Source organism: Panthera uncia, assembly GCF_023721935.1.
Source record: "Panthera uncia isolate 11264 chromosome C1 unlocalized genomic scaffold, Puncia_PCG_1.0 HiC_scaffold_4, whole genome shotgun sequence".
Taxonomy (NCBI): Eukaryota; Metazoa; Chordata; class Mammalia; order Carnivora; family Felidae; genus Panthera; species Panthera uncia.
In genome coordinates, this window is record NW_026057585.1 from 77,708,059 (window position 1) to 77,733,898 (window position 25,840).

At 40.3% G+C, this 25,840-nt stretch overlaps 2 protein-coding genes across 2 annotated transcripts in view; both read left to right on the top strand.

Annotated features, from left to right (window-relative positions):
- Window positions 1-25,840, top strand: part of CLSPN (claspin) — a 31,414-nt gene that overhangs the window by 3,887 nt on the left and 1,687 nt on the right. The window contains exons 3-24 of the mRNA XM_049617529.1: window positions 134-579; window positions 1,367-1,528; window positions 3,270-3,347; window positions 4,531-4,603; window positions 5,383-5,491; window positions 5,676-6,253; window positions 11,594-11,785; window positions 13,869-14,092; window positions 15,031-15,209; window positions 15,307-15,371; window positions 15,938-16,137; window positions 16,468-16,622; window positions 17,205-17,431; window positions 18,250-18,361; window positions 20,211-20,292; window positions 20,510-20,607; window positions 23,382-23,546; window positions 23,651-23,772; window positions 24,016-24,143; window positions 24,460-24,562; window positions 25,282-25,364; window positions 25,629-25,790. Coding sequence (XP_049473486.1) covers window positions 134-579; window positions 1,367-1,528; window positions 3,270-3,347; window positions 4,531-4,603; window positions 5,383-5,491; window positions 5,676-6,253; window positions 11,594-11,785; window positions 13,869-14,092; window positions 15,031-15,209; window positions 15,307-15,371; window positions 15,938-16,137; window positions 16,468-16,622; window positions 17,205-17,431; window positions 18,250-18,361; window positions 20,211-20,292; window positions 20,510-20,607; window positions 23,382-23,546; window positions 23,651-23,772; window positions 24,016-24,143; window positions 24,460-24,562; window positions 25,282-25,364; window positions 25,629-25,790 — 3,743 coding nt within the window. The remainder of the gene's footprint in view (window positions 1-133; window positions 580-1,366; window positions 1,529-3,269; window positions 3,348-4,530; window positions 4,604-5,382; window positions 5,492-5,675; window positions 6,254-11,593; window positions 11,786-13,868; window positions 14,093-15,030; window positions 15,210-15,306; window positions 15,372-15,937; window positions 16,138-16,467; window positions 16,623-17,204; window positions 17,432-18,249; window positions 18,362-20,210; window positions 20,293-20,509; window positions 20,608-23,381; window positions 23,547-23,650; window positions 23,773-24,015; window positions 24,144-24,459; window positions 24,563-25,281; window positions 25,365-25,628; window positions 25,791-25,840) is intronic.
- On the top strand, window positions 18,630-19,153 carry LOC125912786 (ATP synthase F(0) complex subunit C1, mitochondrial-like). The gene has a single exon (XM_049617528.1). The coding sequence runs from the start codon at window positions 18,661-18,663 to the stop codon at window positions 18,994-18,996; it is 336 nt and encodes a 111-aa protein (XP_049473485.1). The 5' UTR covers window positions 18,630-18,660; the 3' UTR covers window positions 18,997-19,153.

Sequence of the window (25,840 nt, forward strand, 5' to 3'; positions counted from 1 at the left end):
AGTTCTTACTGGTAGTTACATAATTTCACAAGGTGACACAGCAGTTGGGTAATTGGATGTTTTTTAGGAGTAGTGGGACCAGGAGGAGGACAAAATAATAGTAGATCTCTGAAAAAAATTATGTTTTCTCCAGATTCAGATGAAGAGATATTTGTGAGTAAGAAATTGAAAAGCAGGAAGCTGCTACAAGACAGTGATTCTGAAAGAGAGGACACAAATGCTTTTCCAGAGAAAACTTACGACAGTGTTGAGGAGGAAAATAAAGAGAACTTATATGCCAGAAAAAATGGAAAAGTCAGAAGGATTTACAAAACTCTGGCAGACAGTGCTGGAAGTGACATTGAGGAGTCTTTGTATCAGGAAAATCTTGAAACCCAGGTGACACCTTCCTTAGAGCTGAGTCTCCAATCTGAAAACTCTGTGGACTTTACAGTTGACAGAAAGATTTCCAAAAAACCCAAACATGATAAAGAAAGAATGGAAGGAAAAGCAAAAGTAAAATCAAAGAGAAGACTTGAGAAAGAGGAAAAAAAGATGGAAAAAATCAGGCGGCTAAAAAAGAAGGAAACAAAAAATGAGGTATATTTAAAAGAATGAATTTGTTCTTTTTCTGTTTTTTATTTTATTTTGAGAGAGAGAGAGAGACAGAGTGCGAACCAGGAAGAGGCAGACAGGGAGATACAGAATCTGAAGCAGGCTCCAGGCTCTGAGCTGTCAGCACAGAGCCTGACGCACGGCTCAAACTCACAGACAATGAAATCGTGACCTGAGCCAAAGTCCGATGCTTAACTGACTGAGTCATCCAGGTGCCCCTAAATTTGTTCTTTCTAAGGCAGATTAACATCTTAGAAAAAATTGCTTTTAGTTCTTGAGGTTTCTGCACTTAGAATATAGCTTCAAGTTGATTGGTTTGTATTGCGAGTAATGAGGTATGTAATTTAAAACTTGTTGGTCTCATTCTCCGTAAATGGATTTCTGATTTTCTCTGCAAGCACATGGAGTGCTGCTTGTTATCTGATGAAAATGAACTTTCAGAGGAGTATTTTTTTAGGCATCCATAAGTCAGAAGTCTTGTTTGCTAACTAGAAAAAAACATCTTTTTATAAACTAGCTGTTTGATAAGTATTTGAGTTTTTTAAAAAAAATATTTACTTTTTACTAAGTTGGTTTTGGACAGTGGCATAAAATCACAGCATGGACTTCAAAAGATGGCTGTGGGTAGGAACCAGGGAGAATGTTCTAAAATGCCAAATATTTGTCTACTGATACATTATGGGCTTTTTATGGCCTGGTCCAAATTACCTTATGATGTGAAATATTGGAGTTTGGGTGATTGGATTTTGCTTTGTCTTTATGCATTGTCCAGGAAGATGATGTGAAACAGCCATTTAATGATAGTGGCTGTCTTCTTGTGGATAAAGACCTTTTTGAAACTGGATTGGAGGAAGAAAATAACTCTGCATTAGAAGACGAAGAGTCATTAGAATCGATAAGGGCAGCTGTGAAAAACAAAGTAAAAAAGCACAAGGCAAGTAAAAGATGATTGCAAAAGAGCTAACCCACTGCTCCTAACCTTTGCTTTATTTTCTCTTTCTTTTTTTAAATGTTTTTTAATGTTTATTTTTGAGATACAGACAGAGCACAAGTAGGGGAGGGGCAGAGAAAGAGGGAGACAGAATCTGAAGCAGGCTCCAGGCTCTAGCTGTCCACACAAGGGCCCGACTCAGGGCTTGAATTCACGGACCGCAAGTTCATTGACCTGAGTTGAAGTTGGACACCCAGCTGACTGAGTCACCCAGAAGCCCCTTCTTTATTTTCTGATTTACTATTGGAACCATTTTTTTTTTAATGTTTATTTATTTTTGAGACAGAGAGAGACAGAGCATGAATGGGGGAGGGTCAGAGAGAGGGAGACACAGAATCTGAAGCAGGCTCCAGGCTCCGAGCTGTCAGCACAGAGCCCCATGCGGGGCTTGAACTCACGGACTGTGAGATATGACCTGAGCCGAAGTCGGATGCTTACCCGACTGAGCCACCCAGGCGCCCCTGGAACCATTTTTTTTTTTTTTAAGAGAGAGCACGTGAGCAAGGGAGAGGAGAGAGGGGCAGAAGGAGAGAGAGAGAGAGGGAGAGAGAATCGTAACCAGGTGCTGAGCCCAACACAAGCCTCGATCCAACAACCCTGGAATCTGTGCCGAAATCAAGAGCTAGACACTCAACCGACTGAGCCACCCAGGCACCCTTAAACTTTTTTTTTTTAATGTTTATTTATTTTTGAGAGAGAGAGACAGAGCACAAGTGGGGGAGGGGCAGAGAGAGGAGACACAGAATCTGAAGCAGGCTCCTGACTTTGAGCTGTCAGCACAGAGCCTGATGGTGGGGCTCGAACTCATGAACCATGAGATCATGCCCTGAGCCAAAGTTGTCATTTTTAACTCCAGAAAAACATGTGGCAATTGATTTCAGTTTTTTGGCTGTTAATTTTAGAATCAGGCAATGCAAGTGATAGACATGCTAACTTGTATGGAAACTAGTATTTTAATTGCCCTCATCGGAATGTTAGGGGGAAAAAGTAAGATACTTTATATTGTGTAAGAAGCAGGTAAGTAATGGGACAGAGGTATACATTTTATAATCCTGTGGCCTCTAAGAAATGAACCTAAAGTGTTTCTGGAGGGGTATCAAAGAACAGCAGTCAAAACCTCATTGTCCTGAGTGTTTGGAAGCACAGTTGTTCTTGCTAAGATTACCTTTAGCTCCCTGGGAGTCATTGTCCCTCCTTAGGGAAACATGAAATAAAGAAGTATGAGAAATTAGGGCCCAACCTTGACTTGAGATAGCAAATTTTTTTCTAGGCATTATAGGATGCTGTATGTTTAAAACTTTCTATTTGATAATTACTGACTTTTTATTAACATAGCATGATGTGATGTTGGGGTACAAAAGCAGTCTTTTTTTTTTTTTATTTTTTTTATTTTTTTTTTTAACGTTTATTTATTTTGGAGACAGAGACAGAGCATGAACGGGGGAGGGTCAGAGAGAGAGGGAGACACAGAATCTGAAACAGGCTCCAGGCTCTGAGCTGTCAGCACAGAGCCCGACACGGGGCCCGAACTCACGGACCGCGAGATCATGACCTGAGCCGAAGTCAGCCGCTTAACCGACTGAGCCACCCAGGCGCCCCCAAAAGCAGTCTTTTGAGTAAGCAACGTCTCTTATTTCGGTTTAATTTTTGTCCGTATTTTTCAACTTGTAATCTTCTCTTTTAGAAAAAAGAGCTGTCTTTGGAGAGTGGGGTCTATTCATTTGAAGAAGAAACTGAGTTATCGAAAGGCACCATACGGAAGGTGGGATAGAGCTCTGTATGTTGTCATGTTGGTTTCTTTCCCCAGGAGATTGTGGATTTCTGAGGGATAAATGTTTTATCAAGTCTATCATATTTTCCTGGTACCCATGGTATTGCTTTGTGTACAGTAGGGACACAGATATGGATTGTATTGAATTCAATGTGATATGCAAATAAATGCTCTCCCTGTGTTTATTTTTTAATTTACTTGTTTAAATTCAAGTTAGGGGCGCCTGGGTGGCTTGGTCGGTTAAGCGTCCGACTTCAGCTCAGGTCATGATCTCACAGTCCGTGAGTTCGAGCCCCGCGTTGGGCTCTGTGCTGGCCGCTCAGAGCCTGGAGCCTGTTTCAGATTCTGTGTCTCCCTCTCTCTCTGCCCCTCCCCCGCTCATGCGCTGTCTCTCTCTGTCTCAAAAATAAATAAACGTTAAAAAAAAAAATAAATGAAAAAAAATAAAAAATATTCAAGTTAGTTGACATATAGTGTAGTATTGGTTTTAGGAGTAGAACCCTGTGATTCATCATTCATATTATAACACCCAGTTCTCATCCCAACAAGTACCCTCCTTAATACTCTTCACCTATTTAGCCCATCCCCCACCCACCTCTTCTCTAGCAACCTTCAGTTCTCTGTATTTAAGAGTCTTATGGTTTGCTCCCTCTCTGTTTTTATCTTATTTTTCCTTCCCTTCCCCTATGTTCATCTGTTGTGTTTCTTAAATTCCACATATGAGTGAAATCATATATTTGTCTTTTTCTGCCTGACTTATTTTGCTTAGCATAATACAGTCTAGTTCCATCTATGTTGTTTCAAATGGCAAGATTTCATTCTTTTTGATTGCCAAGTAATATTCCATTGTGTGTGTACATTGTGTATACATGTAAATACACACACACATATATATACACACCACATCTTTATCCATTCATCAGTCAGTGGACATTTGGGCTCTTTTCATAATTTGGCTATTGTTGATAGCACTACTATAAACATTGGGGTATGTGTGCCCCTTTGAATCAGCATTTTTGTTATATCCTTTGGATAAATATTTAGTAGTTTATATTGTACTGAATTCATTAGTGCTTACTTTTCCCTCTCCTCTTTTCGTGGAGAGGGCAAACTCTTGAAGGATGAATGTCTTTCTGGATAATAGCATTAACATAGTCTCTTTGTTTTCTTTAAGGAACGGAAGGCAGCCAAATTAAGTAAGGAAGCGTTAAAAAAACTGCACAGTGAAACTCAGCGCCTTATTCGAGGTAATATAAACCAGTACAGTAACTTTGTGGCAAATCACAATATTTCTTTGTAAGCTCCACTTGGATATTGGGGAATTTTGTTTTTTTTAATATTCTTAATATAAATTATAATACCAAGTTTAAAATTGATCTTGGTGAATGGCCATTGTTCTAAAGCCTCTGGAACATAAGTATAAAGTGAGAAAATTTCCAGAACTGTATTAGTGCTAAGGAGGGAGGGTTTTTTTAATGTTTTTCTGTGGATCAGCTGTATCAGGATTTGGGAGCTTTTCAAATGTGTAAGGTGTTAGGTTCCACAGAAATTTTGATTCAGTAGGCCTGAAGTGGGGTCTAAGAATCTGTATTTTTTATTTTTTAAATGTTTGTTTATTTTTGAGAGAGAGAGACAGCATGATCAGGGGAGGGGCAAAGAGAGGGAGAGACAGATGATCAGAAGCGGGCTCAGCACTGATAGCAGAGAGCCTGACAGGGGGCTTAAACCCACAAACCACGAGGTCATGACCTGAGTCCAAGTCGGTCACCCAACCAACAGAGCTACCCAGGTGCCCCAAGGATCTGTATTTTTTAAAAACTTCCTGGATCAGTTTAATTTCACAACTAGGTTTAAAAGCCACTGGTCTCCAGGGAGTTCTTTTGTAGTTAGATCCTGTCTTTATTAAAGCCAGGATTGTTTTCTGTTTCTGGTGATGGCTTTCACTGTGCTGTTTAGTTGACTGAACATGAAGTGACATTTCAGAATATACAGTATGTGTATTTGCTTGTTTTGTTCCATTTTGTAGAATCTGCACTTAATCTTCCATATCATATGCCAGAGAATAAAACCATTCATGATTTCTTCAAACGTAAACCTCGGCCCACTTGCCAGGGAAATGCCATGGCGCTACTGAAGTAAGAATTCTCTTTCCTTGAGATTATAATTTTTGTAAATTTTCAGTTTTGTAGCAAACATCTGATGTAAGAAAGTTCAGATTCCTCAGTCTCTTAAAACTGTTATAATGGATTCATTATGTGCTGAGATGAGAGTTTCACACTTAGGATAATTTTCAACTTGAGCTTATTTTCCCCTCTCTAGGTCATCTAAGTATCAATCAAACCATCACAAAGAAACCGTAGACACTGTAAATACAAGTGAGATGAATAATGGCCACCATAACAAAGATTCTGAGCAGACAGTGTGTGTGGGACATGAACTGGAAATTAACGCACTCCCTGCAGTTTCAAAGGAACCCCAGATCACTACTGGATCAGGGGAATCTTGTAGTAAGGATATGATGGGAAGTGAAGAGCTAGAAATTCAGGAGAAACAGAAGCAGGGTGATGGCAGACCTCCACCTGAGGACAGCTCAGTGGCACATCAGGAATCCAGCTTCCTCAGGAATGAGGACAATGAGGTGTGTCAGGCTGGAGGGCTTATGGCACCTGAACCGCGTGCCCTGGAGGGAGAAGAAGGCCTGAAAAGAACAGAAGAAGCAGATGAGAAGGTGGAAGAGCCCAGGCAGCAAACTAAATCAGTAGTTGTGCCACCTGAAAAAGCAAGGAGGTTCACTCTGGATAGACTTAAGCAACTGGGAGTAGATGTTTCCATTAAACCTCGGTTGGGTGCTGATGAAGACTCCTTTGTGATACTTGAAGAACCTGAAACCAACAGAGGTAATCCTTTGAGTTGTGGGGAGCCTCCAGAGTGATTTGTTCTGGCAGCTTTTTGTTATTTGCTACTATTTGGGGATACGGAACATAGGAGAAACCAATAACTGCACACATGAGCTTACTCTATAGATACCCAGATGTGGGTACAATTCTATTTAGATAAATTTGGCAGGGCATCAGGATGTCCTCAACCTTGTTTAAAATAGAAGCCTATTGATAGGTTAACATACAAAAGAAGTACATTGCTGTCGCGTTATTGTATGACATTCAAAAAAGCATTATTCATGTTTTTACTGTTAAAGGAAAACATTTTGGTTCAGTAAATTGTCTGCAAAACTGAATTTCTTTTTTCCCCACGTCATTTAAGAAATACTAAACTATCCACGACATGCAAGGTGCTGTAGGGCATACCAAGAGAAATGTTATATTTATCGTACATTTAAGGTACTTACACTCTTGTAGGGGAGATAATAAGTATGCAAATAACAGTAATACAAGAGAGAAAGTGGAAAGTGACTTCTATAATGAGCATGTATCACTGATAATTGGAAAAATTAAATGAAGAAAAGGGAAAAATAGTCTCTGCTGAAAGAAACATTTAGAATAAAGTGCTATGGCAGTTTAGAGGAAGGATAAGTTTCTCCCAATAGGTGGTTAAAAGAAGGCTTAAAGTGTAGGTGGATGTAATTACTTGTTCACTGCCTTTCCCTTTATACTTTGAATAGGGATCTTCTGGCTTGTTCCCTACTCTATCACCGGTGCTTCCGCAGAGGATGACACATTGTAGGCATTTATACTGGATGAGTGATGAATGAATGAATGATCCTTCAAGACAGAGCTCAAGTATTACCATATTAGGTAGACTTCCTGACTAGTAGATAGAATTGGATATTCTCTCCTCTGCATTGAGGCAGTTTGGCATGATAATTAAGAGCTTAGGCTCTGTAGCAAGAGCAAGGTTTGAATCTGGGTTGTGCTATTTACTGTTTAACTTTGAATATGCTATTTGACCTCTCTGAGCCACCTTTTTAAAAATTTTTTCTTTAAAGGATATCTGGTTCATAGGGCTATAGTGAACATCTGTTGAAATCATGCATAGAAATGGATAACATAAAGAAGCATTCAAATGCTTGCTCCTACTTATGTTATTAGTGAAATTATTTGTATTAAAACTATAAGAGCTTATGGTTGGTGGGTGCTCTGTTATCCACAGTATCTGGTGTGTAAAATATGCTCAGTGAGTCTTTGTTGATTGAATGGGTGGGCTTTGTGGAAGTGGAGAGAAGGACATTCTTGGAAGGGACAGAAAGAGTTCTGCATGGTATTATTGGAAGGATGTTATAAATCCATTTGACCAGAATAGGAGATGGGTTGGAAGGGTTGTTAACAGAACTAGCATAGATCCATTAGCAGAGAAATAGGAGATTTTTAAGTTTATTTATTTATTTATTTTGAGAGAGAAAGCACACAGCGGGGGCAAAGAGAGGGGGACAGAGGATCTGAAATGGGCTCAGAGAGAGAATCCCAAGCAGGCTCCATGCTGTCAGCGCAGAGCCCAGCAACAGAGCTCGATCTCATAAACCATAAAATCATGACCTGAGCTGAAATCAAGAGGCGGTCACTTAACTGACTGACCCACCCAGGTGCCCTGAGATTTTTTTTTTTTTTTAATATTTATTTTTTGGGAGACTGCAAGCAGAGGAGGAGCACAGAGAGGGGGACAGAAGATCTGAAGTGGGCTTGTGCTGACAGGCTGACAGCAGTGAGCCTGACGGCGGGGCTCAAACTCGTGAACCGTAAGATCATGACCTGAGCTGAAGTCAGATGCTCAACCGACTGAACCACCCAGGTGCCCCCCCAAGATTTTTTTTTGTCTGAAACTCAATGTTCTTTAAATAGTCCTGAACTGAGACAGGAAAGAGAAGAAACCTTTTTTTGAGTACCTACTGTATTAGACACTGATAGATTCTTTATTATTGTTCTTAATTCTCATGGCTGCAGGTATTACTTTGCAATGAAGAGATGGAGGCTTGGAGAGGCCGGGTAATTGTTCCAATATTACACTTGGCTTATATAGGGAACTAGCACAGTGCCTGGCACATAGTAGGCATTTGTTTTTAACTCAGAATATGTTTTCCTTCAGAAATAGTATTTGACATGAAAGTTGGGTTTCCAGACCAGTCAGTTCCATAATATGTATGAAGTTAGGATCAACTTTTATTTATTTGTGTAATAAACTTTCATTTAGCATGGTGTTAGATGCTGTGTATATAAGACATAGTCCCTGCTGTCAAGGAAATTAGAGTCTAATAGGAGTGAAAGACAGGCAAACAGGCCATTACACGACTGTGTATACCCTGAGCCTAGAGAAAGGGTACCTCACTTGGAGTACCTCGTGGGGAGTCAGGGAGGCTTCTGAAAGGACCTGATACCTGAGCTGACTCTTGAAAGCTGAATAGGAGATACCAAGGTAGAGAAATGGCTTGCTTGGTGGAGGGAACAGACCCACAAAAGACCCAACAGAGGCAAGAGAAAACACAAGGTATCCTGATGAGGTAGGGTGAAGATTGCAAGGATTTTGGGAATGGGTAACTAGTGAGGCCAGATCATGCAAGGCTTTTAGGCCATGCTAAGAGCTTGGACTTTTGCCTTTTGTTAGTAGAGGACCACTGAAAAATTTTTAGCAAAAGAAATGACCCAATCAGATATTCATTTTTGGGACAATCTAGCAGCTAGTATGGTGGACACATTGGAAGGGGTTAAGAGTAAAAGCAGTAGAAAGACCTTAATTTCCTTAATATCACATGGAGTAAGGTTTCCATGAGAAAAATGCATATAGATCCAAACTCCGGGGTACCAGAAATATATTACTTCTGTTTCCTGCAATAGTGTAGGGAAAGTCTCTGTCCTCAATTCCTCTACTTTCTGGACAAAGAACAATGGGAATGAGAACAGTTTTAGATTCAGGCTGCTGATGGACACTGAGCTGGAGCAGAGACTTTTCACTTAGAGAGGACATGAAAGGAGCTAGCCAAAGACTGTTGGACGGAGAGGAGCCTGAACAGAGATCCTAGGATGAGGAGGGAGATGGTTGAGCAGTATAGTAAAAGGCAAGAAGTAGCAATATAGTAAAAGGCAAAAGTAGGTGCTGTGGTGCATTGGGGATGAAGAGCTTTTAGGGCCTGGCTTTCTCCATAAGAATGAAGGCAACCCCTCTGCCTCACTATCATTTTAGGTCCCAAGTAAATCTTCTTCCACATCCATTTCTTTTATTCTTTTGGTGCCAATAATGACTTGCCTATTTCTGTTCCCTTTCCACTGCCACTACCCATTGCTTCCAGCCTTACTGAACTGCTATAAAAGAGGATACAGACCTACATCTTCTCTCCTTGCACTTTTGTTTGTGATATAAACATACTATCCTTTGGTGTTGGATTTTTTGCTACTAATAAAGTTAGAGAGGGGTGCCTGGGTGGCTCAGTCAGTTAAGCATCCAACTTCGGCTCAGGTCATGATCTCGTGGTTCTTGAGTTTGAGCCCCGCGTCTGGCTCTGTGCTGACAGCTCAGAGCCTGGAGCCTGCTTCAGATTCTGTGTCTCCCTCTCTCTCTGCCCCTCCCCTGCTCATGCTCTGTCTCTCTATCTCAAAAATAAAATACACATTAAAAAAAAAAAAAAAAAAAAACGTTAGGGACTCAGAATGGAAAGGCTTCCTTCCAGTCCTATCCCCTTCTAGGGCAGGAAAAACCACAACTAGTTTTGCTAACCACAAAACTACTACAATATGATTTGAGGGCATTTTTTAAGAAAAAGAACCAAACTTGGAGTGTCCTGGACATTTTATGGAAGAGAAGGCATCCCTCAACCCCGAAGGAATCTTTTCTCTTCATTACTGTCTCTCTCTTAAAACAGAGCTCACTGTGGTGTGATGCAAACAGAGGCGTGATGGTGCCCAGTAGCAGCTAGCTGAGGGAGAAAGGAGAAGGAAATTTTGAACTATATAGCATTGGAGAAGAGGGGATAGAGCTCCTGTTGCCGTTTGACCACTGAACTTACCGCTCCTGGTATATGTATATTCCCCTTTGTATGCAAGTTGGGTGTGTGGTTCAGAGGCCACCTGTAAGTGGAATTTCCTTTCTGGTTATACTAGTATAACAGTTTCACCAACATGAGTTACATCACTGGATTGATTGCCATTTTTTTTCCCCCTTTTTAAATTGACCTTGCTCATATTAGTAAGATTACTATTAAATAGTGAAATGTTCAAAATAAGAAAATTTTTAAAAAGAGGCTGAAACCTATGAAAAATTAAGCCATTGAATGATTGGTAATTATGGTGTTTGTTCCACCAGCATAATACTTTTTTTTTTTTTTTTAAGAATTGCACACATTTAGAAACTTCAGTTGTAAATGTCTACCCTAAAATGATTTTTGAAGTATATAGAGGTAGAATAATTGTAACATTTCATTAGTTTGGGTTAAGCTACGTGAATTGGATATAGGTGTTAGTAGCAAAGGAGTTTTTGGTGTTTTGGGGCATTTTTCTTCCCCCTCCAACTTTGTTGAGCTTAAAAACTGATTATTAACTGGAATCTTTTTTTTTTTATTATTTTAAATTTATTTATTTAAATTCAAGTTAGTTAACATACGGTGTAGTAGTGGTTTCAGGAGTGGAACCCAGTGATTCATCAGTTACATATGACACCCAGTGCTTATCCCAATACGTGCCCTCCTTAATGCCCATCACCTATTTAGCCCATCCCCCCCCCCTTTACCTCCTCTCTAGCAACCTTCAGTTTGCTCTCTGTATTTAAGAGTCTCTTATGGTTTGCCTCCCTGTTTTTATCTTATTTTTCCTTCCCTTCCCCTATGTTCATCTGTTGTGTTTCTTCAATTCCACATATGAGTGAAATCATATTTGTCTTTCTCTGCCTGACTTCTATTGCTTAGCATAATACATTCTAGTTCCATCCATGTTGTTGCAAATAGCAAGATTTCATTCTTTTTGATTGCCAAGTAATATTCCACTGTGTGTGTATATGTATGTATACATTGTGTGTGTGTGTACATTGTGTATACATGAAAATACACCCATATACACACCATATCTTTATCCATTCATCAGTCGATGGACATTTGGGCATTTTCCATAATTTGGCTATTGTTGATAACACTGCTATGAACATTGGGGTGCATGTGCCCCTTCGAATCAGCAGTTTTGTATCCTTTGGATAAATAACTAGTACAATTGCTGGGTCGTAGAGTAGTTCTATTCTTAACTGGAATCTTAAAGGAAAGAGTTCAAGCATGGCACACTGACATACTGGTTGGTGTTTGGATCTAGAACTGGAAGCCTTGAAACAGCGTTTCTGGAAGCATGCTAATCCAGCAGTGAAACCCAGGGCTGGTCAGAAGATGAATGTGAACATCATAGTGAAAGGCGTGGGCACTGATGGAAAGGAAGAGCTAAAGGCAGATGTGGTACCTGTGACTTTGGCAGCTGAGAAGCTGGATGGAGCAAGCCACACAAAACCAGGTATTTGAGTGCATGTTTTCGTTTGCGTGCTTTATGCTTTGTACACTGGCAGGTCTTTATGGCTACCGAAGACCCTATAGTGAAAAGTTCTAGAATCTTTTTCCTTGGGCAGTTTGAAGATTGGATAGCAGTACCTCTGGCATGACTCACATGTAGCATTGCTTAGATGTGGGAGGTGATAAGATGACTATTTCCAATAGTTTTTGTCTTATTAAAAAACAGTAAATGTCTGTTGTAGAAAATATATAGAATAAAAAAAAAAACTTCTGTGATCCTCTATCAGAGACACCTTCTATAATTATATTGTGTATCCTTTTAATCTCTTTGCATAGGTGTATATATATGTTTTTAAAAACAAACGGGCGCCTGGGTGGCTCAGTCAGTTAAGCTTCTGACTTCGGCTCAGGTCATGATCTTGTGCTTTGTGAGTTTAAACCCCACATTGGGCTTGTGCTAACAGCTCAGAGCCTGGAGCCCACTTCAGATTCTGTCTGTCTGTCTGTCTGTCTCTCTCTCTGTCTCTGCCCTCCCTGACTTGTGCTCTGTCTCTCTCTCTCTCTCAAAAATAAACCTTAAAAACATTTTTTTTAAACAAACAATAATGCAATCATATTGTACATTCTGCTTTGTAATCTGCCTTTTTGTTTTAACAATGTCTGTTGTTCCCAGATGTCTGTTGTACTTTGAAAGTACAAGTGACAGGGGCGCCTGGGTGGCTCAGTCGGTTAAGCATCTGAGTTTGACTCAGGTCATCATCTCATGGTTCTTGAGTATGAGCCCCACATCGGGCTCTCTGCTGTCAGGGCAGAGTGCACTTCAGATCTTCTGTCTCCCTCTCTCTCTGCCCCTCTCCCCCTCATGCTGTCCCTCTCTCTCTCAAAACTAAACATTAAAATAAAAGTATAAATAATATATCACATAGAAAATGGAGACACTGAGGAAAAAGTATGAAATGAAAAATTAGTCTTCCTAAAGGCAACTGTTAATTTCTTGTGTGTCCTTGGAAGAAAATTCATATGTGTACACCATTGTGGGTGTGGGCATGAGAGAGAGAGAGACAGACAGACAGACAGACATTGGATACTTACTTTCTGCTAGGCATTGCTCTAGGTGCTTTACTGTGAATAACATTAGTATTCTTATTTTATATAGGAGAAAACTGATATATAAAGAATTTAGACAACTTACTCAGGTTTGCACAGCTCATAAGTAGTAGAACCAGTAGCCTAATCCAGACCTCCTAACTTCAGAGTTCGGATACACATTATATTGCTTTTGAGTTTTTTAACAGCTGCATAATATTCCTTTGTGAGACTGTATGACTCTTGATCTTGAGGTTGTGAGTTTAAGCTGCACGTTGGGTGTAGAGAGTACCTAAAAATGAAACCTTTAAGAAAGGAAAAAAGAAATGAGGTTAAGTGTTACTTTTAATTTGTTCACTAACCATGTATGTTCAATTTTTCTGTGAACTACCAGGTCATATTCTTTGCCCATTTTACTTTTGAGTTGTTTCTTTTTTTCTTTAAAAAAATTTTTTTAATGTTTATTTATTTTTGAGAGAGAGAGCGTGAAAGCAGGGAGGGGCAGAGAAAGAGGGAGACAGAGATCAGAAGCAGGCTCTGTGCTTACAGCAGACAGCCTGATGCAGGGCTTGAACTCATGAACCGTGAGATCATGACCTGAGACAAAGTCAAAGCCAGATGCTTAACCGACTGAGCCACCCAGGTGCCCCTTCTTTTTTTCTTTAATATAGGTATATTTATCAAGGTTGTCCTTCATGGCTTCTGGGCCAGAGACTTTCAGAGTCCTACTCTTGCACCCCATTTTTGTCCTCTTTAATAACTTTTATAATCTCTGTGTAGTATATTATCTCAGAGTGTAGAACATAACTATGAAAAGTTAGTTCTCTTTAGTTCATAATAATCCTTATTTGTTAAGGTAACACCCTCGAGTAATAAGGTCTCGGATTTTCCTTTTGGGATGTAACTGGAACACTCCTGGGGTTGTCTGAAGTGCACACTTCCATTACTGCAGGAGGTAGTTGGTCGTTATGTCTAAAGCATTTTTTCCTGTTTCTGTTCAGGTGAAAAGCTTCAGGTGCTGAAAGCTAAGCTGCAGGAAGCAATGAAACTCCGTAGGCTTGAGGAGCGCCGAAAGCGCCAAGCATTATTTAAGTTAGATAATGAAGATGGATTTGAAGAAGAGGAAGAGGAGGAAGAAATGACAGATGAGTCTGAGGAAGATGGAGAAGAGGAGGAAGAAGGAGATCTAGAGGAAGAAGAGGAGGAAGAAGAAGGCAATCAGGAGGTTTCTGACAATTATTTCATTTTGTTATTTGTTTAGGATGGATAAGGGAAAGAGAAAATCAGATTTGAATAAGAGTAAGGTAAAGTAAGGTAAGCACATTCAATTGTATAAGAGATTTTAGGGGCAGAGATGGTGTAAGTAACTCACAGGTACCGAAGTCTTTGCATTCAGTTCTGTTAGCACCTCTAGATACCAGCAGTTCCCAGAGGCCTAGCCTTAGCTTCTACCTGTTGGTCTACTCACTGAAATAGAAGGCTAAAATGGAAATGGCTTTGTATTAATAGATGCCTTTATCTTTGATGTTTATTTAAGTTTTCTCTATTCAGAATGAAAAGCAGTCTCAACCTTGGTCAGGTTGAGGTCTGGAATAAATTCTCAGGCAGGCTGAGACCTTCCTGAGTTAATTTCTTTCTCGGTTGAGGAGGAAATTTATAAAAGGGCTCTTGCCGTTGTTCTATACTATTGTCTTCTGCCTAGGGTAGATGATGATGAAGTTTTTGGTAGATAAAAGGAAGACCCCCCCTTGTTTGAACTCTGCAGTCATTTGAAAGAGTTGGTTCATATTTACCCCTGGGTAAAGAAGAGGAAAGCAATGGCTGAACCACGTAGCATGTCATACTCTAGGTTTGGTTTAAGGCCACTAGTTGTCCTGCATCCTCAGGCTAGTTATTTAACCTCTCATTGCCTCAGTAAAATGATAATTCGGTCTTTTTTCAGTCTTGTAGCACTTTGGGGAGGGTAAAATGTAAAAAAGTACAAAAGAGCTCTAGAAGTGTCAGGGAAAGTTATGTTAATGATGATGGTCAGACCAAGTCTCCTTTGGGTTTACCTTTTCAGATTTACGATGTGACCTATAACCAAGCAGCCATGCATGATGCTAACGACATATTTGCTTTTAAATTTTTTTACTTTGGTTTTGGGTGGCATGATTGATGAAGGTTGCAGAATTCCTTCTCAGTAGTGAAGAAATAGAAACCAAAGATGAGAAAGAAATGGATAAAGAAAACAGTGATGGCAGTAGTGAAATTGGCAAGTCAGTTGGCCTTCTCTCTGTCCCCAAACCTCTGTCATCTGATTCTACCTTACTTCTATTTAAGGACAACTCTTCCAAGATGGGGTAAGTAATTCTCTTTAGGGAAAGATAAGATTCCCTTGGGTTTGCCCCTCTTGTTAGAAGCAGAAGCAGATAAACAATTTACCTTCTTATTTTGTAGTTACTTTCCTAGTGAAGAAAAATCAGAAACAGATGAAATCTCAGGCAAAAGGCCTAGCAAACTGGGTAAGTAGTGACTCTTGTGCCGAACTTGACTTTTCTTATCTCCTCTAGCTTTGATACTTAAGGACAATTCCATAAGATTCCATTTTTTTGAGCTCTAGTGGACTTCACTCTTACTTGTGGCGATGAAAGGAACTTATGAATTAGAACAATTTTCTTGATTCTGTTTTGGAAAACTTACATTCAGTTTCTTTGTTATTGACCATGGACACATACTAGGTCCTTAGTAGTGTGTGTTGAATGAGTGAACCATGAAACATTTCAATCATATGTAGATGAACAGAAGATGTATACATGATTGGATAATGGAAAGAGTGATTATAGGCATTAGGCAGGGTGAGACAAAGATGGGAACTTTCAGGGGTCACTTAGCTCAGAGTGGTAAATCTTGATTGTATAATGCTATCTCAGTACTATAATTTACCTTTAACTTCATGTTTTAGAACATAGAACTTGAGAGATTTGCCTATGGATGTTACCTGATAGCTTTACATTCTCAATTCTTCTTCCTAAACAAATCCACCTTATTTCTGGAATCATGTACTTAAAAATGATTTCTCTTTCTTTAGATGAAGATGATTCATGCTCATTGCTAACAAAGGAGAGCAGCCACAATAGCAGCTTTGAGCTGATTGGCTCCACGATTCCGTCCTATCAGCCTTGCAACAGACAAACAGGCCGTGGGACCAGTTTTCTCCCCACAGCAGGAGGATTCAGATCTCCTTCCCCTGGGCTATTTCGAGCCAGTTTGGTCAGCTCAGCTTCTAAGGTAAGATGGTGATGGTTTTCTAATCTCCTCCCCCTTTTGCTTCCCACACTGCTAAATAAAGTGTGTCCAAGCCAACCAACTCCCACTACATTATGTATGTTCAATTTAAAGAATCCACCCCCTTTGTGTATTAAAAACAATCCTCATCCAATGTTCTTACATTCTTGAAGGTATTTTTCTTTATGCTTCCCTTGGCTATGCATTGTCCTCCTCAACTGCAATTGCCTTAGAGTAGATGAAATACTGCAAATAGCAACTTCTGTTGTTGTCATGACAGTGAATGACAATTATAAAATGTTTTGTTTTTGTTTGGTTTTGTTTTGGTGCCAGAGTTCAGGAAAGCTGTCTGAGCCTTCACTTCCCATAGAGGATTCCCAGGATCTGTATAACGCCTCCCCAGAGCCTAAGACACTTTTCCTGGGAGCAGGAGACTTCCAGTTCTGTTTAGAAGATGACACTCAGAGCCAACTGTTGGATGCAGATGGGTAGGTAGTTTTATGTTTCTGTGGGTGGGATGGTGCTGGGTACTGCTTAATTTTGTTTAAAAATAAAGTAAGCTTCTGTCACTCCATCTGTGCTTTCTCTTCTGAGAAAGAGAAGGTGTACAGACCATTAGTATTACATTCTGCAAGTCTGAAGAAAATCTCTCCAGAAAATAAAATGTAAATAGTCCTAGCTACCATTCTGATCCTTCGATCTCTGCTTTACTTGAAATGCACAGCTCCTGTAAGGGCATCAATCTTCCTGTATCCATTCTGCTGCGTGTAGGCTTGTTGTGTGGAATTGAGAATGGAGACACCCATGGCACGTTACATGGACATAACACCAAGTTCTATTCTGGCACCGTCTGAAGCCAAAAATTATCCTTTACCCTTACCTTTCGAATATCATTTATTCTTTAATTAAACTCCCTCCCATTTTAGATTATCCTAAGGCTTCAGTTTGAATCCTCTGTCTTCTGGTTTGGGATTCAGCTTCTAAGTTCAGTTTTAGAAACATCAAAATTTTTCACACACTACTTTGTTTTTTCCCTAGGGAATTTCTTATATTCTTCATTGTGCTTGTAGGTTCTTAAATGTTAGAAACCACAGGAATCAGTACCAATCTCTGAAGCCTCGATTGCCATTGGCCAGTATGGATGAGAATGCCATGGATGCTAACATGGACGAACTATTGGATCTGTGCACTGGAAAGTTCACATCTCAAGCTGAAAAAACTCTGTCCAGGAAGAGTGACAAGAAAGAGAACCTGGAAGAACTTCTGAATCTTTGTTCAGGAAAATTCACTTCTCAGGGTAAATATCCAACAGAGAGTATCAGGCTCTCCATAGCCAAATATCTTAAGTCAGTGTCCTTGAAAAGAAGCCTGTTACTCTTGGGTGAAGAGTTCACAGAAAACAGGGCTATGATGGATTCTTACGTGCGGGTTGAATTCTTAGCTTCCTGATATTTAGAGCCCTTACTTTCTTAAGGTGGTAAAATGTCAACTTAAGACTGCTTTAGCTTTTGGTACACCTGGGTGGTTCATTTGGTTGAGTGTCCAACTCTTGATTTTGGCTCAAGTCATGATCTCACGGTTCGTGAGGTCTGGCTTTGTGCTGACAGGTTGCAGCCTGCTTGGGATTCTCTGTCTCTCCCTCTTTCTCTGCCCTTCCCCTGCTTGCATGTGTGCTCTCTCTCTCTCTCTCTCTCTCTCTCTCTCTCTCTCTCTCTCAAAATAAATAAATAAACATTAAATTAAAAAAAGACTGCTCTAGCTTTTGCCATGTGATTTCTCATTTATGGCTAATATGTATGCAAAGCTTTGAACAGTGTTGGTGTGTAGTAAATTTCATACAAATGCTTACTTGTTTCCACCTGTATGCTCCTTTTTCCCCAATGCTAGAATGTTAGCTATGTGGGAGCTGGGAGTTTTGTTTTGTTCACTACTGTATCCCTGGTGCCTGGCACATAGTAAGTACTAAATAAGGATTTGTTGAATGAATGGATGGTGAGCTCTTTTTGGCAAGCTTACCTTATAACTGTATTGAGCTGGCATGTCTTTAGATGGCTGGGGAAAGAGGATAAAGCTGTTATTTCTTGGTGACAAATCTTTTTCATTGTTGTGATATAGATGCCTCTACTCTGGCTCCATCAGAGTTAAATAAGCAAGAAAAGGAGAACAGTTTGGGTGATCCCATGGAAGAAGCCCTTGCTCTTTGCTCAGGCTCTTTCCCCACAGACAGGTGAGTCTCAGTGATTGGAGGGAACTTCAGAAGGCCCAGTCGTCTGGTAAAATCCTGGGGTCCACAGTAATGAGTCATCTTAGGAGCTTCATATCCTGTCCGAGAGTCTTGCAGTGTGTTTGAGTCTTGTTTGCAAAGTAAGGAAATTACAGTGCTTTCATTTAGTTGGTGGAGAACAGGGTTAAAAAAGGCAAGCATAGAAACCTAAAGGTAAAGCTGGGAGGCAGACAGTGTAGACCACCGGGTGCTGCCTATTCTTCCAGCTCTGATCTGCTGTTGTAACGGGTCTAATCAGGCCTATGTCTGCCTTCTCCTTGAGCAGGCCAGTGATCCCATCTACACAGTCATCCTACAGCAGCTCCCCACTCCAGGTTGCCCAGTGGGAGTTCCAGACCAGTGTTGTTTCCTGGGACATTGACACAGTAGCCAAGTTTATTGGCGCTGGGGCTGCCACAGTTAGTGTGGCTGGCTCAGGGGCTGGCACCAGAACGGCATTTGGCAGTTTGATCATTGGCTATGCCAGGAACCCATCTCTGAAGCAGCAGTTCTTCTATGCCATTCTGGGCTTTGGTGTGTCTGAGGGCATGGGGTTCTTCTGTCTGATAGTCGCTTTCCTCATCCTCTTTGCCATGTGAGGGTCCATGGGGGTCACCTACCTGTCCCTGCTGCTTTGACTTCAGGCCCTGCCTGGTGCTAAAAGTGTGCTAAGCTTTACCATTAAACAAAACATTTCTCTTAAAAAAAAAAAAAAAAAAAAAAAAGACAAGAATAAGCACATGAAAGTGTTCAACACTGATATTTAGGGAAATGCAAATCAAAACAATAAGATACTACCTCACATGCATTAGATGGCTACTATTAAAAAAAAAAACACCAACCAGAAAATAAGTAGTATTTGTGAGGATATGGAGATATTGGAGCCCTTACCCACTGCTGGTAGGAATATAAAATGTTGAAGCTGTTATGGAAATCAGAATGGCATTTCCTCAACTAAAAATAGAATATGATCCAGCAATTCCAAGTATATTCACAAAAGAAGTGAAAATCGGGGGGCGCCTGGGTGGCGCAGTCGGTTAAGCGTCCGACTTCAGCCAGGTCACGATCTCGCGGTCCGTGAGTTCGAGCCCCGCGTCAGGCTCTGGGCTGACGGCTCGGAGCCTGGAGCCTGTTTCCGATTCTGTGTCTCCCTCTCTCTCTGCCCCTCCCCCGTTCATGCTCTGTCTCTCTCTGTCCCAAAAATAAATAAAAAACGTTGAAAAAAAAAATTAAAAAAAAAAAAAGAAGTGAAAATCGGGTCTCAAGTGTTTGTACACCCATGTTCACAGTAGCATTATTCATCATAGTAAAAAAATGGAGATATCCCAAATGGATAAACAAAATGTGGTGGACACACAGGAATATTATTCAACCTTAAAAAGGAAGGAAATTCTGATACATGGGACAACATGGTTGAATCCTGAGGATATTATGGTAATTGAAATAAGCCAGTCCCCAAAATACAAATATTGTAGGATTCCACTTACATGAGGTACTTAGAGTTGTCAAATTCATAGAGGCAGAAAGTAGAAGGGTTGGATGCCAATTGGTGAGGGGAGGGAAGAGTGGAGAATTGTTGATTAAAGGGCATAGAGTTTCAGTTTTGAAAGATGAAAGGAGTTTTGGATGTTGGTTGGACAACAATGGGATTATGTTGTATGTTTTATTACAATTAAATTTGGCAAAGTATCTTATTTCCTATTTCTTAAAGAGATTGTTGGTGCTAATAAAATATTTTCAGTTCCTAAGTTGGCTGACTTCTTATTGTTTGGTTCCAACATCTTATTTATTAATTTCTTGATTTGCATTTTAGGGAAGAAGAAGAAGAAGGGGAAGAGGAAGAATTTGGAGACTTTCGGCTTGTCCCAAATGATAATGAGTTTGATAGCGATGAGGTGAGTTTGAAGGGTACAAAGTAATCATAACTGAACTCCATGTATTGCTGCTGTATGTTTTTTTTTCTAGTCTGAGTTCTTGAGAATTCTGTTTGTCATGTTAGCAGAAGCAGTTTCCTAGAATGAGACATTTGGGCAGAAATTTATAAATCCTGTTTTAGTTGAGGACACGTTTTATTCTGTTTAACTTTGTGTGTGATACTCTATGATTTTTCAGGATGAACGCAGTAACTCTGATAATGAACATCTGGCACTGGAAGACCATGAAGATGATGATGAAGAGCTAAAACAGTCTGAGAAGTTGAAAAGGCAAATGTAGGTGTTCTGTCCATTCCTTCCATTGCTAGAGAAAGTTCTAACAGTTAAATTGTAGCTTGCCACTGTTTTACCTATGTTTGCTTGGTTGTATTGCTTTTAGGCATTAACACAGATTAAATAAAACCCATTCATGTGATATCACTTGAGTATTCAGAGATGGTTACGTTCTCCTTAGTGATTTCTATACTAAATATCTCTAGTTCCTACTGCTATTTCTCACATGACATTGCTTCTAGACTCCTCATGTACTGGGTATTCTCTTTATCCTCAGGTGTGGTGTGACTACTGCTGTATGTAGTGCTACAACCACATCCCTTGTTCTGGATGCATACTGCTTGTAAAGTAACCAGGGATTATAAGAGCTGAGTCACGGTAGATCCTGAGGATCTAGTAGACAGCTAAAATTCCTGGGTCTTTTTTTTCCTCTGAATTACTGTCATTTCAGGTTTTCCTCATTCTAGTCTTGGGTAAATGGGTTCCCTGTTTATTTTTTTTAATGTTTTGCTGTTCTGATCATGAAAGTAAACCATTTATTTTATTTAAAAGAATACAAAAAGATATAAATAAAAAGTCATCTGTGTTCACCATCCAGAATATTTAATGAAAGTGTTGATGGTAGTTATTGCTTTGTAGCCATTTTTATGCATATATTTTCATATAGTTGATATCTGTGCAATTTTTTTATGTATAATTTTTCATCTTTTTTCCCCACTTAGGATATACATAAGCATTTCCCCATGATGTTAAAAGTTTTATAAAGACCATTTTAATAGGTAATCAGTATTATATTGTATGTGGATGACTTTTGGAATTCACATACAGGATATCATATTGATCCCTACTAGATTTAATTATTGTTTCTAGCCCATCATTCCATTCTATTAAGGTCAGTTTGGGGTTCTAATTTCTCACCTGTCAAGTTAACTATCTCATACAGCTTTGGGTCATCTATAGATTTTTCTACAGCAGTGGTTCTTTTTTTTTTTTTTAATGTTTATTTTTGAGAGAGAGAGAGGCAGAGTGTGAGTGGGGGAGGAGCAAAAAGAGAGGGAGACACAGAATTCGAAGCAGGCTCCAGGCTCTGAGCTGTTCACAGAGTCTGACACGGGACTTGAACTCACGAACCACGAGATTGTGACCTGAGCCAAAGGTTAGTCAGATGCTTAACTGACTGAGCCACCCAGGCACCCCTAAATTTTTTTATGTTTATTATTTTTGAGAGAGAGAGAGAAAGAGAGAGACAGAGTGTAAGCGGGGGAGGGGCAGAGAGAGAAGGACACACAGAATAGGAAGCAGGCTCGAGCCCAATGTGGGGCTTGAACTCACGAACCGGAAGATCATGACCTGAGCTGAGGGTGGACACTTAACTGACTGAGCCACCCAGGTGCCCCTAAGGTGGTTGTTCTTAAACCTTATTTAACTGTAGAGTCCTTTGTTCAAATGAAATCTTAGAAAGACAGCTAAAAGTTGAACAGCTCAAAGTGGGTAGATGGGAAGGTTGGGGAACTTAGTGTCTGGTAGCCCTTGAAGGAATTCCCTAGAAGCCTAGGATTTAGAGAAATTCAGTTTAAAAAAAAAATAACATAAGTCTTTAATAAAAATCAGCCTTCAGGGCGCTTGGGTGGTTCAGTCAGTTAAGTGTCCGACTCTTGACTTTGGCCTGGGTCATGATCTCATAGTTCGAGAGTTTGAGCCCTGCATCAGGCTCTGTGCTGACAGCGTGGAGCCTGCTTGGGATTCTCTCTCTCTCTCTCTCTCTCTCTCTCTCTCTCTCTACCTCTCTCTCTCTCTCTCTCTACCTCTCTCTCTCTCTCTCTCTGCCCCTCTCCTGCTTGCTCTCTATTGCTCTTAAAATAAATAAAAATAAACTTAAAAAAAATTAACCTTCAGAAAGCCATCAAACTTCTGACACTCATGACTGTAGATGGCAGTACTTTGAACCCAAAGTGAAAGCAGATTTGTTCTCAATGGGAACTGAAGTCACAAAAACTTACTAGTAGTGGCTTTGCTTACCAGTAACTCTGAGCCTCAGTCATGTCTCTAACTCGGGGGTCCAGATGTGGTAGCTGTAAGAGATCCCAGTCTATTACCTTTCTATTCCATACCATCTCTAGACTGTCTCCTAACACTGGTGAGCTTAAATACAGAACAGAATGATCCAAACTTTCCAGCAGTTATGTTTCAAATGTATAGAGGAGATTGGGAGTTCTGGCTTTAAAGAACCTGATTGAATCCAGGCTCTGCTGCCTCCTCGCTATGTGACTTTGGGTAATTTATTTACTCTCTGAATCTCAATTCATTCAACTGCAAATTAAAGGAAATAAAAGTACTCCCTCCTGAGATAATGCTATGATGCTTGTAAAGCACAGTTATTGGCACACAGTATATATTAAATGATAGACTTTAAGTATTATCAAAATGTATTATTATAAATTTAAGCTTATTATTATTAGAAGTGGCTCTGTGTTCTGCTTTTCTCATTACATCCATAATCTGTGTATGTATTCATTGTTGCATTTTCTTAAATTTTTTTAATGTTTATTTTTTTGAGAGGGAGAGACAGAGTATGAGCAGGGGAGGGGCAGAGAGAGAGGGAAACACAGAATATGAAGCAGGTTCCAGGCTCTGAGCTGTCAGCACAGAGCCTGACGTGGGGCTCGAACTCACGAACCGTGAGATCATGACCTGAGCAGAAGTTGGATGCTAAACTGACTGAACCACCCAGGCGCCCCTCATTATTGCATTTTCTAATCTTTAAAATTATTCTCTAGGAGATTGAAGAAATACCTGGAGGACGAGGCAGAAGTGTCAGGGAGTGATGTGGGAAGTGAAGATGAGTATGATGGGGAAGATATTGATGAATATGAACAGGAAGAAATTGATGAAGTACTTCCTTCTGATGAGGAGCTGCAGAATCAAATCAAGAAAATACACATGTCAGTATCCCAACAGGTCCTTCTGAGTAATGGGGTGTTTCTTAAGTCAGGCCCTACGATCAGCCGGAGTGGTCCTGGTTTTGTACACCATATTTTTCCTGCAGGAAAACGATGTTGGATGATGATAAGCGACAGCTACGTTTATACCAGGAGAGGTACCTTGCTGATGGGGATCTGCACAGTGATGGTCCTGGACGAATGAGGAAATTCCGATGGAAAAACATAGGTATCTTGGATGTTGCTGTTAGAAATAAATGGTACAATGTACATGTTTGTCCAGTTTAAGACTGTGAGTGGAAATCAAAACTGTAGCAGTCTATTGTGGAGGACCTGGCTAGAACTTACTTTCTATTAGTGAATGGGACGAGCTTGTATTGGTATATGGTAAATGATGAGTTCATTTGTGTCTGTCTGGCACCTTATCCTATGGGGATTGCAGAATGCTGATAGCCTTAACTGTTTGCTTTAGATGATGCTTCCCAGATGGACTTGTTCCACAGAGACTCTGATGATGATCAGATTGAAGAGCAGCTTGATGAGACAGAAGCCCATTGGAGGAAGGAAAGAATTGAAAGAGAGCAGTGGCTTCGAGACCAGGTAGGAAGTCTGCAGGAAAGTCGCCTATTCTGACTCTATAAGGAGGAAAAGACCCACTCACCTCGCTTGTCAGGATAGTTTTGAAATCTTGGGCAACTAACTTATTGCTGTCCCTTTTAATACTTGAATTTTCTTTTATGCTTTGAGAAGATTACCATGGGCAGTTCAATTCATGTTTGTTTGTCCAATATCAGTTTTTTGTCTAAATCAACAAAGGTTGCAAAAAGGAGAACAAATGATATCTCAGGTCCAGGCTATGCTAAATATTTCTGGAAGTGGTAGACTTCTTTTAATGTTGTCTGATTTTTATTTTCAGGCACAGCAGGGGAAAATTGCAGCTGAAGAAGAAGAAATTGGAGAAGACAGTCAGTTTATGATGCTAGCCAAGAAAGTTACAGCCAAAGCACTACAGAAAAATGGTGAGCTCTTGGTCCTCCTCTGTGTCCAGCCCCCTGGATTGTTGGTGTTGGAGCCTTGGAAGTGACTCCAACCTTTAGGGGCTGTTGCAGCTCAGGCATGGGCCTTTGTCCAATACTGTCTTAAAGAGGCACCTCAGAGATGGGAAAGACAGTGTTCTTGGATCTTAGACTATTTGACAGTGGACATTGTACTTGTGAGTATATGTAGCTGGTTTTATCTTCTAAGGCAGCTCAGAGTAGGAATTCTGGCTTTTTTTTTTTTTATTATTAATTTTTTTTTTTAATGTTTATTTATTTTTGAGAGAGAGAGACAGAGTGCGAGCAAGAGAGGGGCAGAGAGGGAGACACAGAATCCAAAGCAGGCTCCAGGCTCTGAGCTGTCAGCACAGAGCCTGATGTGGGGCTTGAACTCCTGAATGGTGAGATCATGACCTGAACCAAAGTCAGACACTTAACTGACTGAGCCACCCAGGCACCCTCAGAGCTGAGGCTTTTAAAGACTATTCCGTACTTTTGTCACTCTTGTTTTTTCTTATTACTGTTAATTATTTTTCGATATCCAACTTGGTTGTCTGTCTTCTTGGAGCCACTTAATATAGTTTAAAGTCACCATTATAAAATAATCAGAGTTCCTAAGCTTTAGTTTAGTTACAGGTTTCTTAGCTTGTTTAATTTACCTAGCTTTGCCCAGAACAAGCCTCTCTGTCTTTTCTTTTCAGCCAATTGCACTGTGGTTATTCAAGAACCAAAGTCTTTACTCAGAAATCCTTTTGAAGCCATCAGGCCAGAAAGTGCTCACCAGGTTGGTTGGGGACTTTGTTAACCTGATGTCATAATCTGCAAGTTTATATAGGTCCCGGTCAGGCTAAGGGAATACTCTATTGTCAAGGGGAGGGAGGTGGCTGCAGGAAATGAAAGTAGATGTCAAAGGAGTTTGCTGTTCCTTTTCTCCTTGAGTGGGGTAGGAATATGTCCCCTCAAGACCTGGGGGAGGCAGGGAAGGACTGACTTCTCATTCTTTCCTTGACACTTGGGATTTGATGCCAAACGACTCTTCTCTTTTCAGCTGAAGACAGGCTCACTGCTAAACCAGCCCAAAGCCGTGCTTCAGAAACTGGCTGCCCTCTCTGACCTCAACCCCAGTGCGCCCCGAAATTTAAGAAACTTTGTCTTCCACACACTTTCTCCTGTTAAGGCTGAGTCAGCGAAGGAATCATCTAAGCCTCAGGTAGGGAATTTGAGGACTTGTTTGGTGGCTCTCCACAGCAAGATTTATTT

Excerpts from the sequence above, each read along its gene's own strand:
- LOC125912786 (XM_049617528.1), top strand. The coding sequence starts at position 18,661 with ATGTCTGCCTTCTCCTTGAGCAGGCCAGTGATCCCATCTACACAGTCA.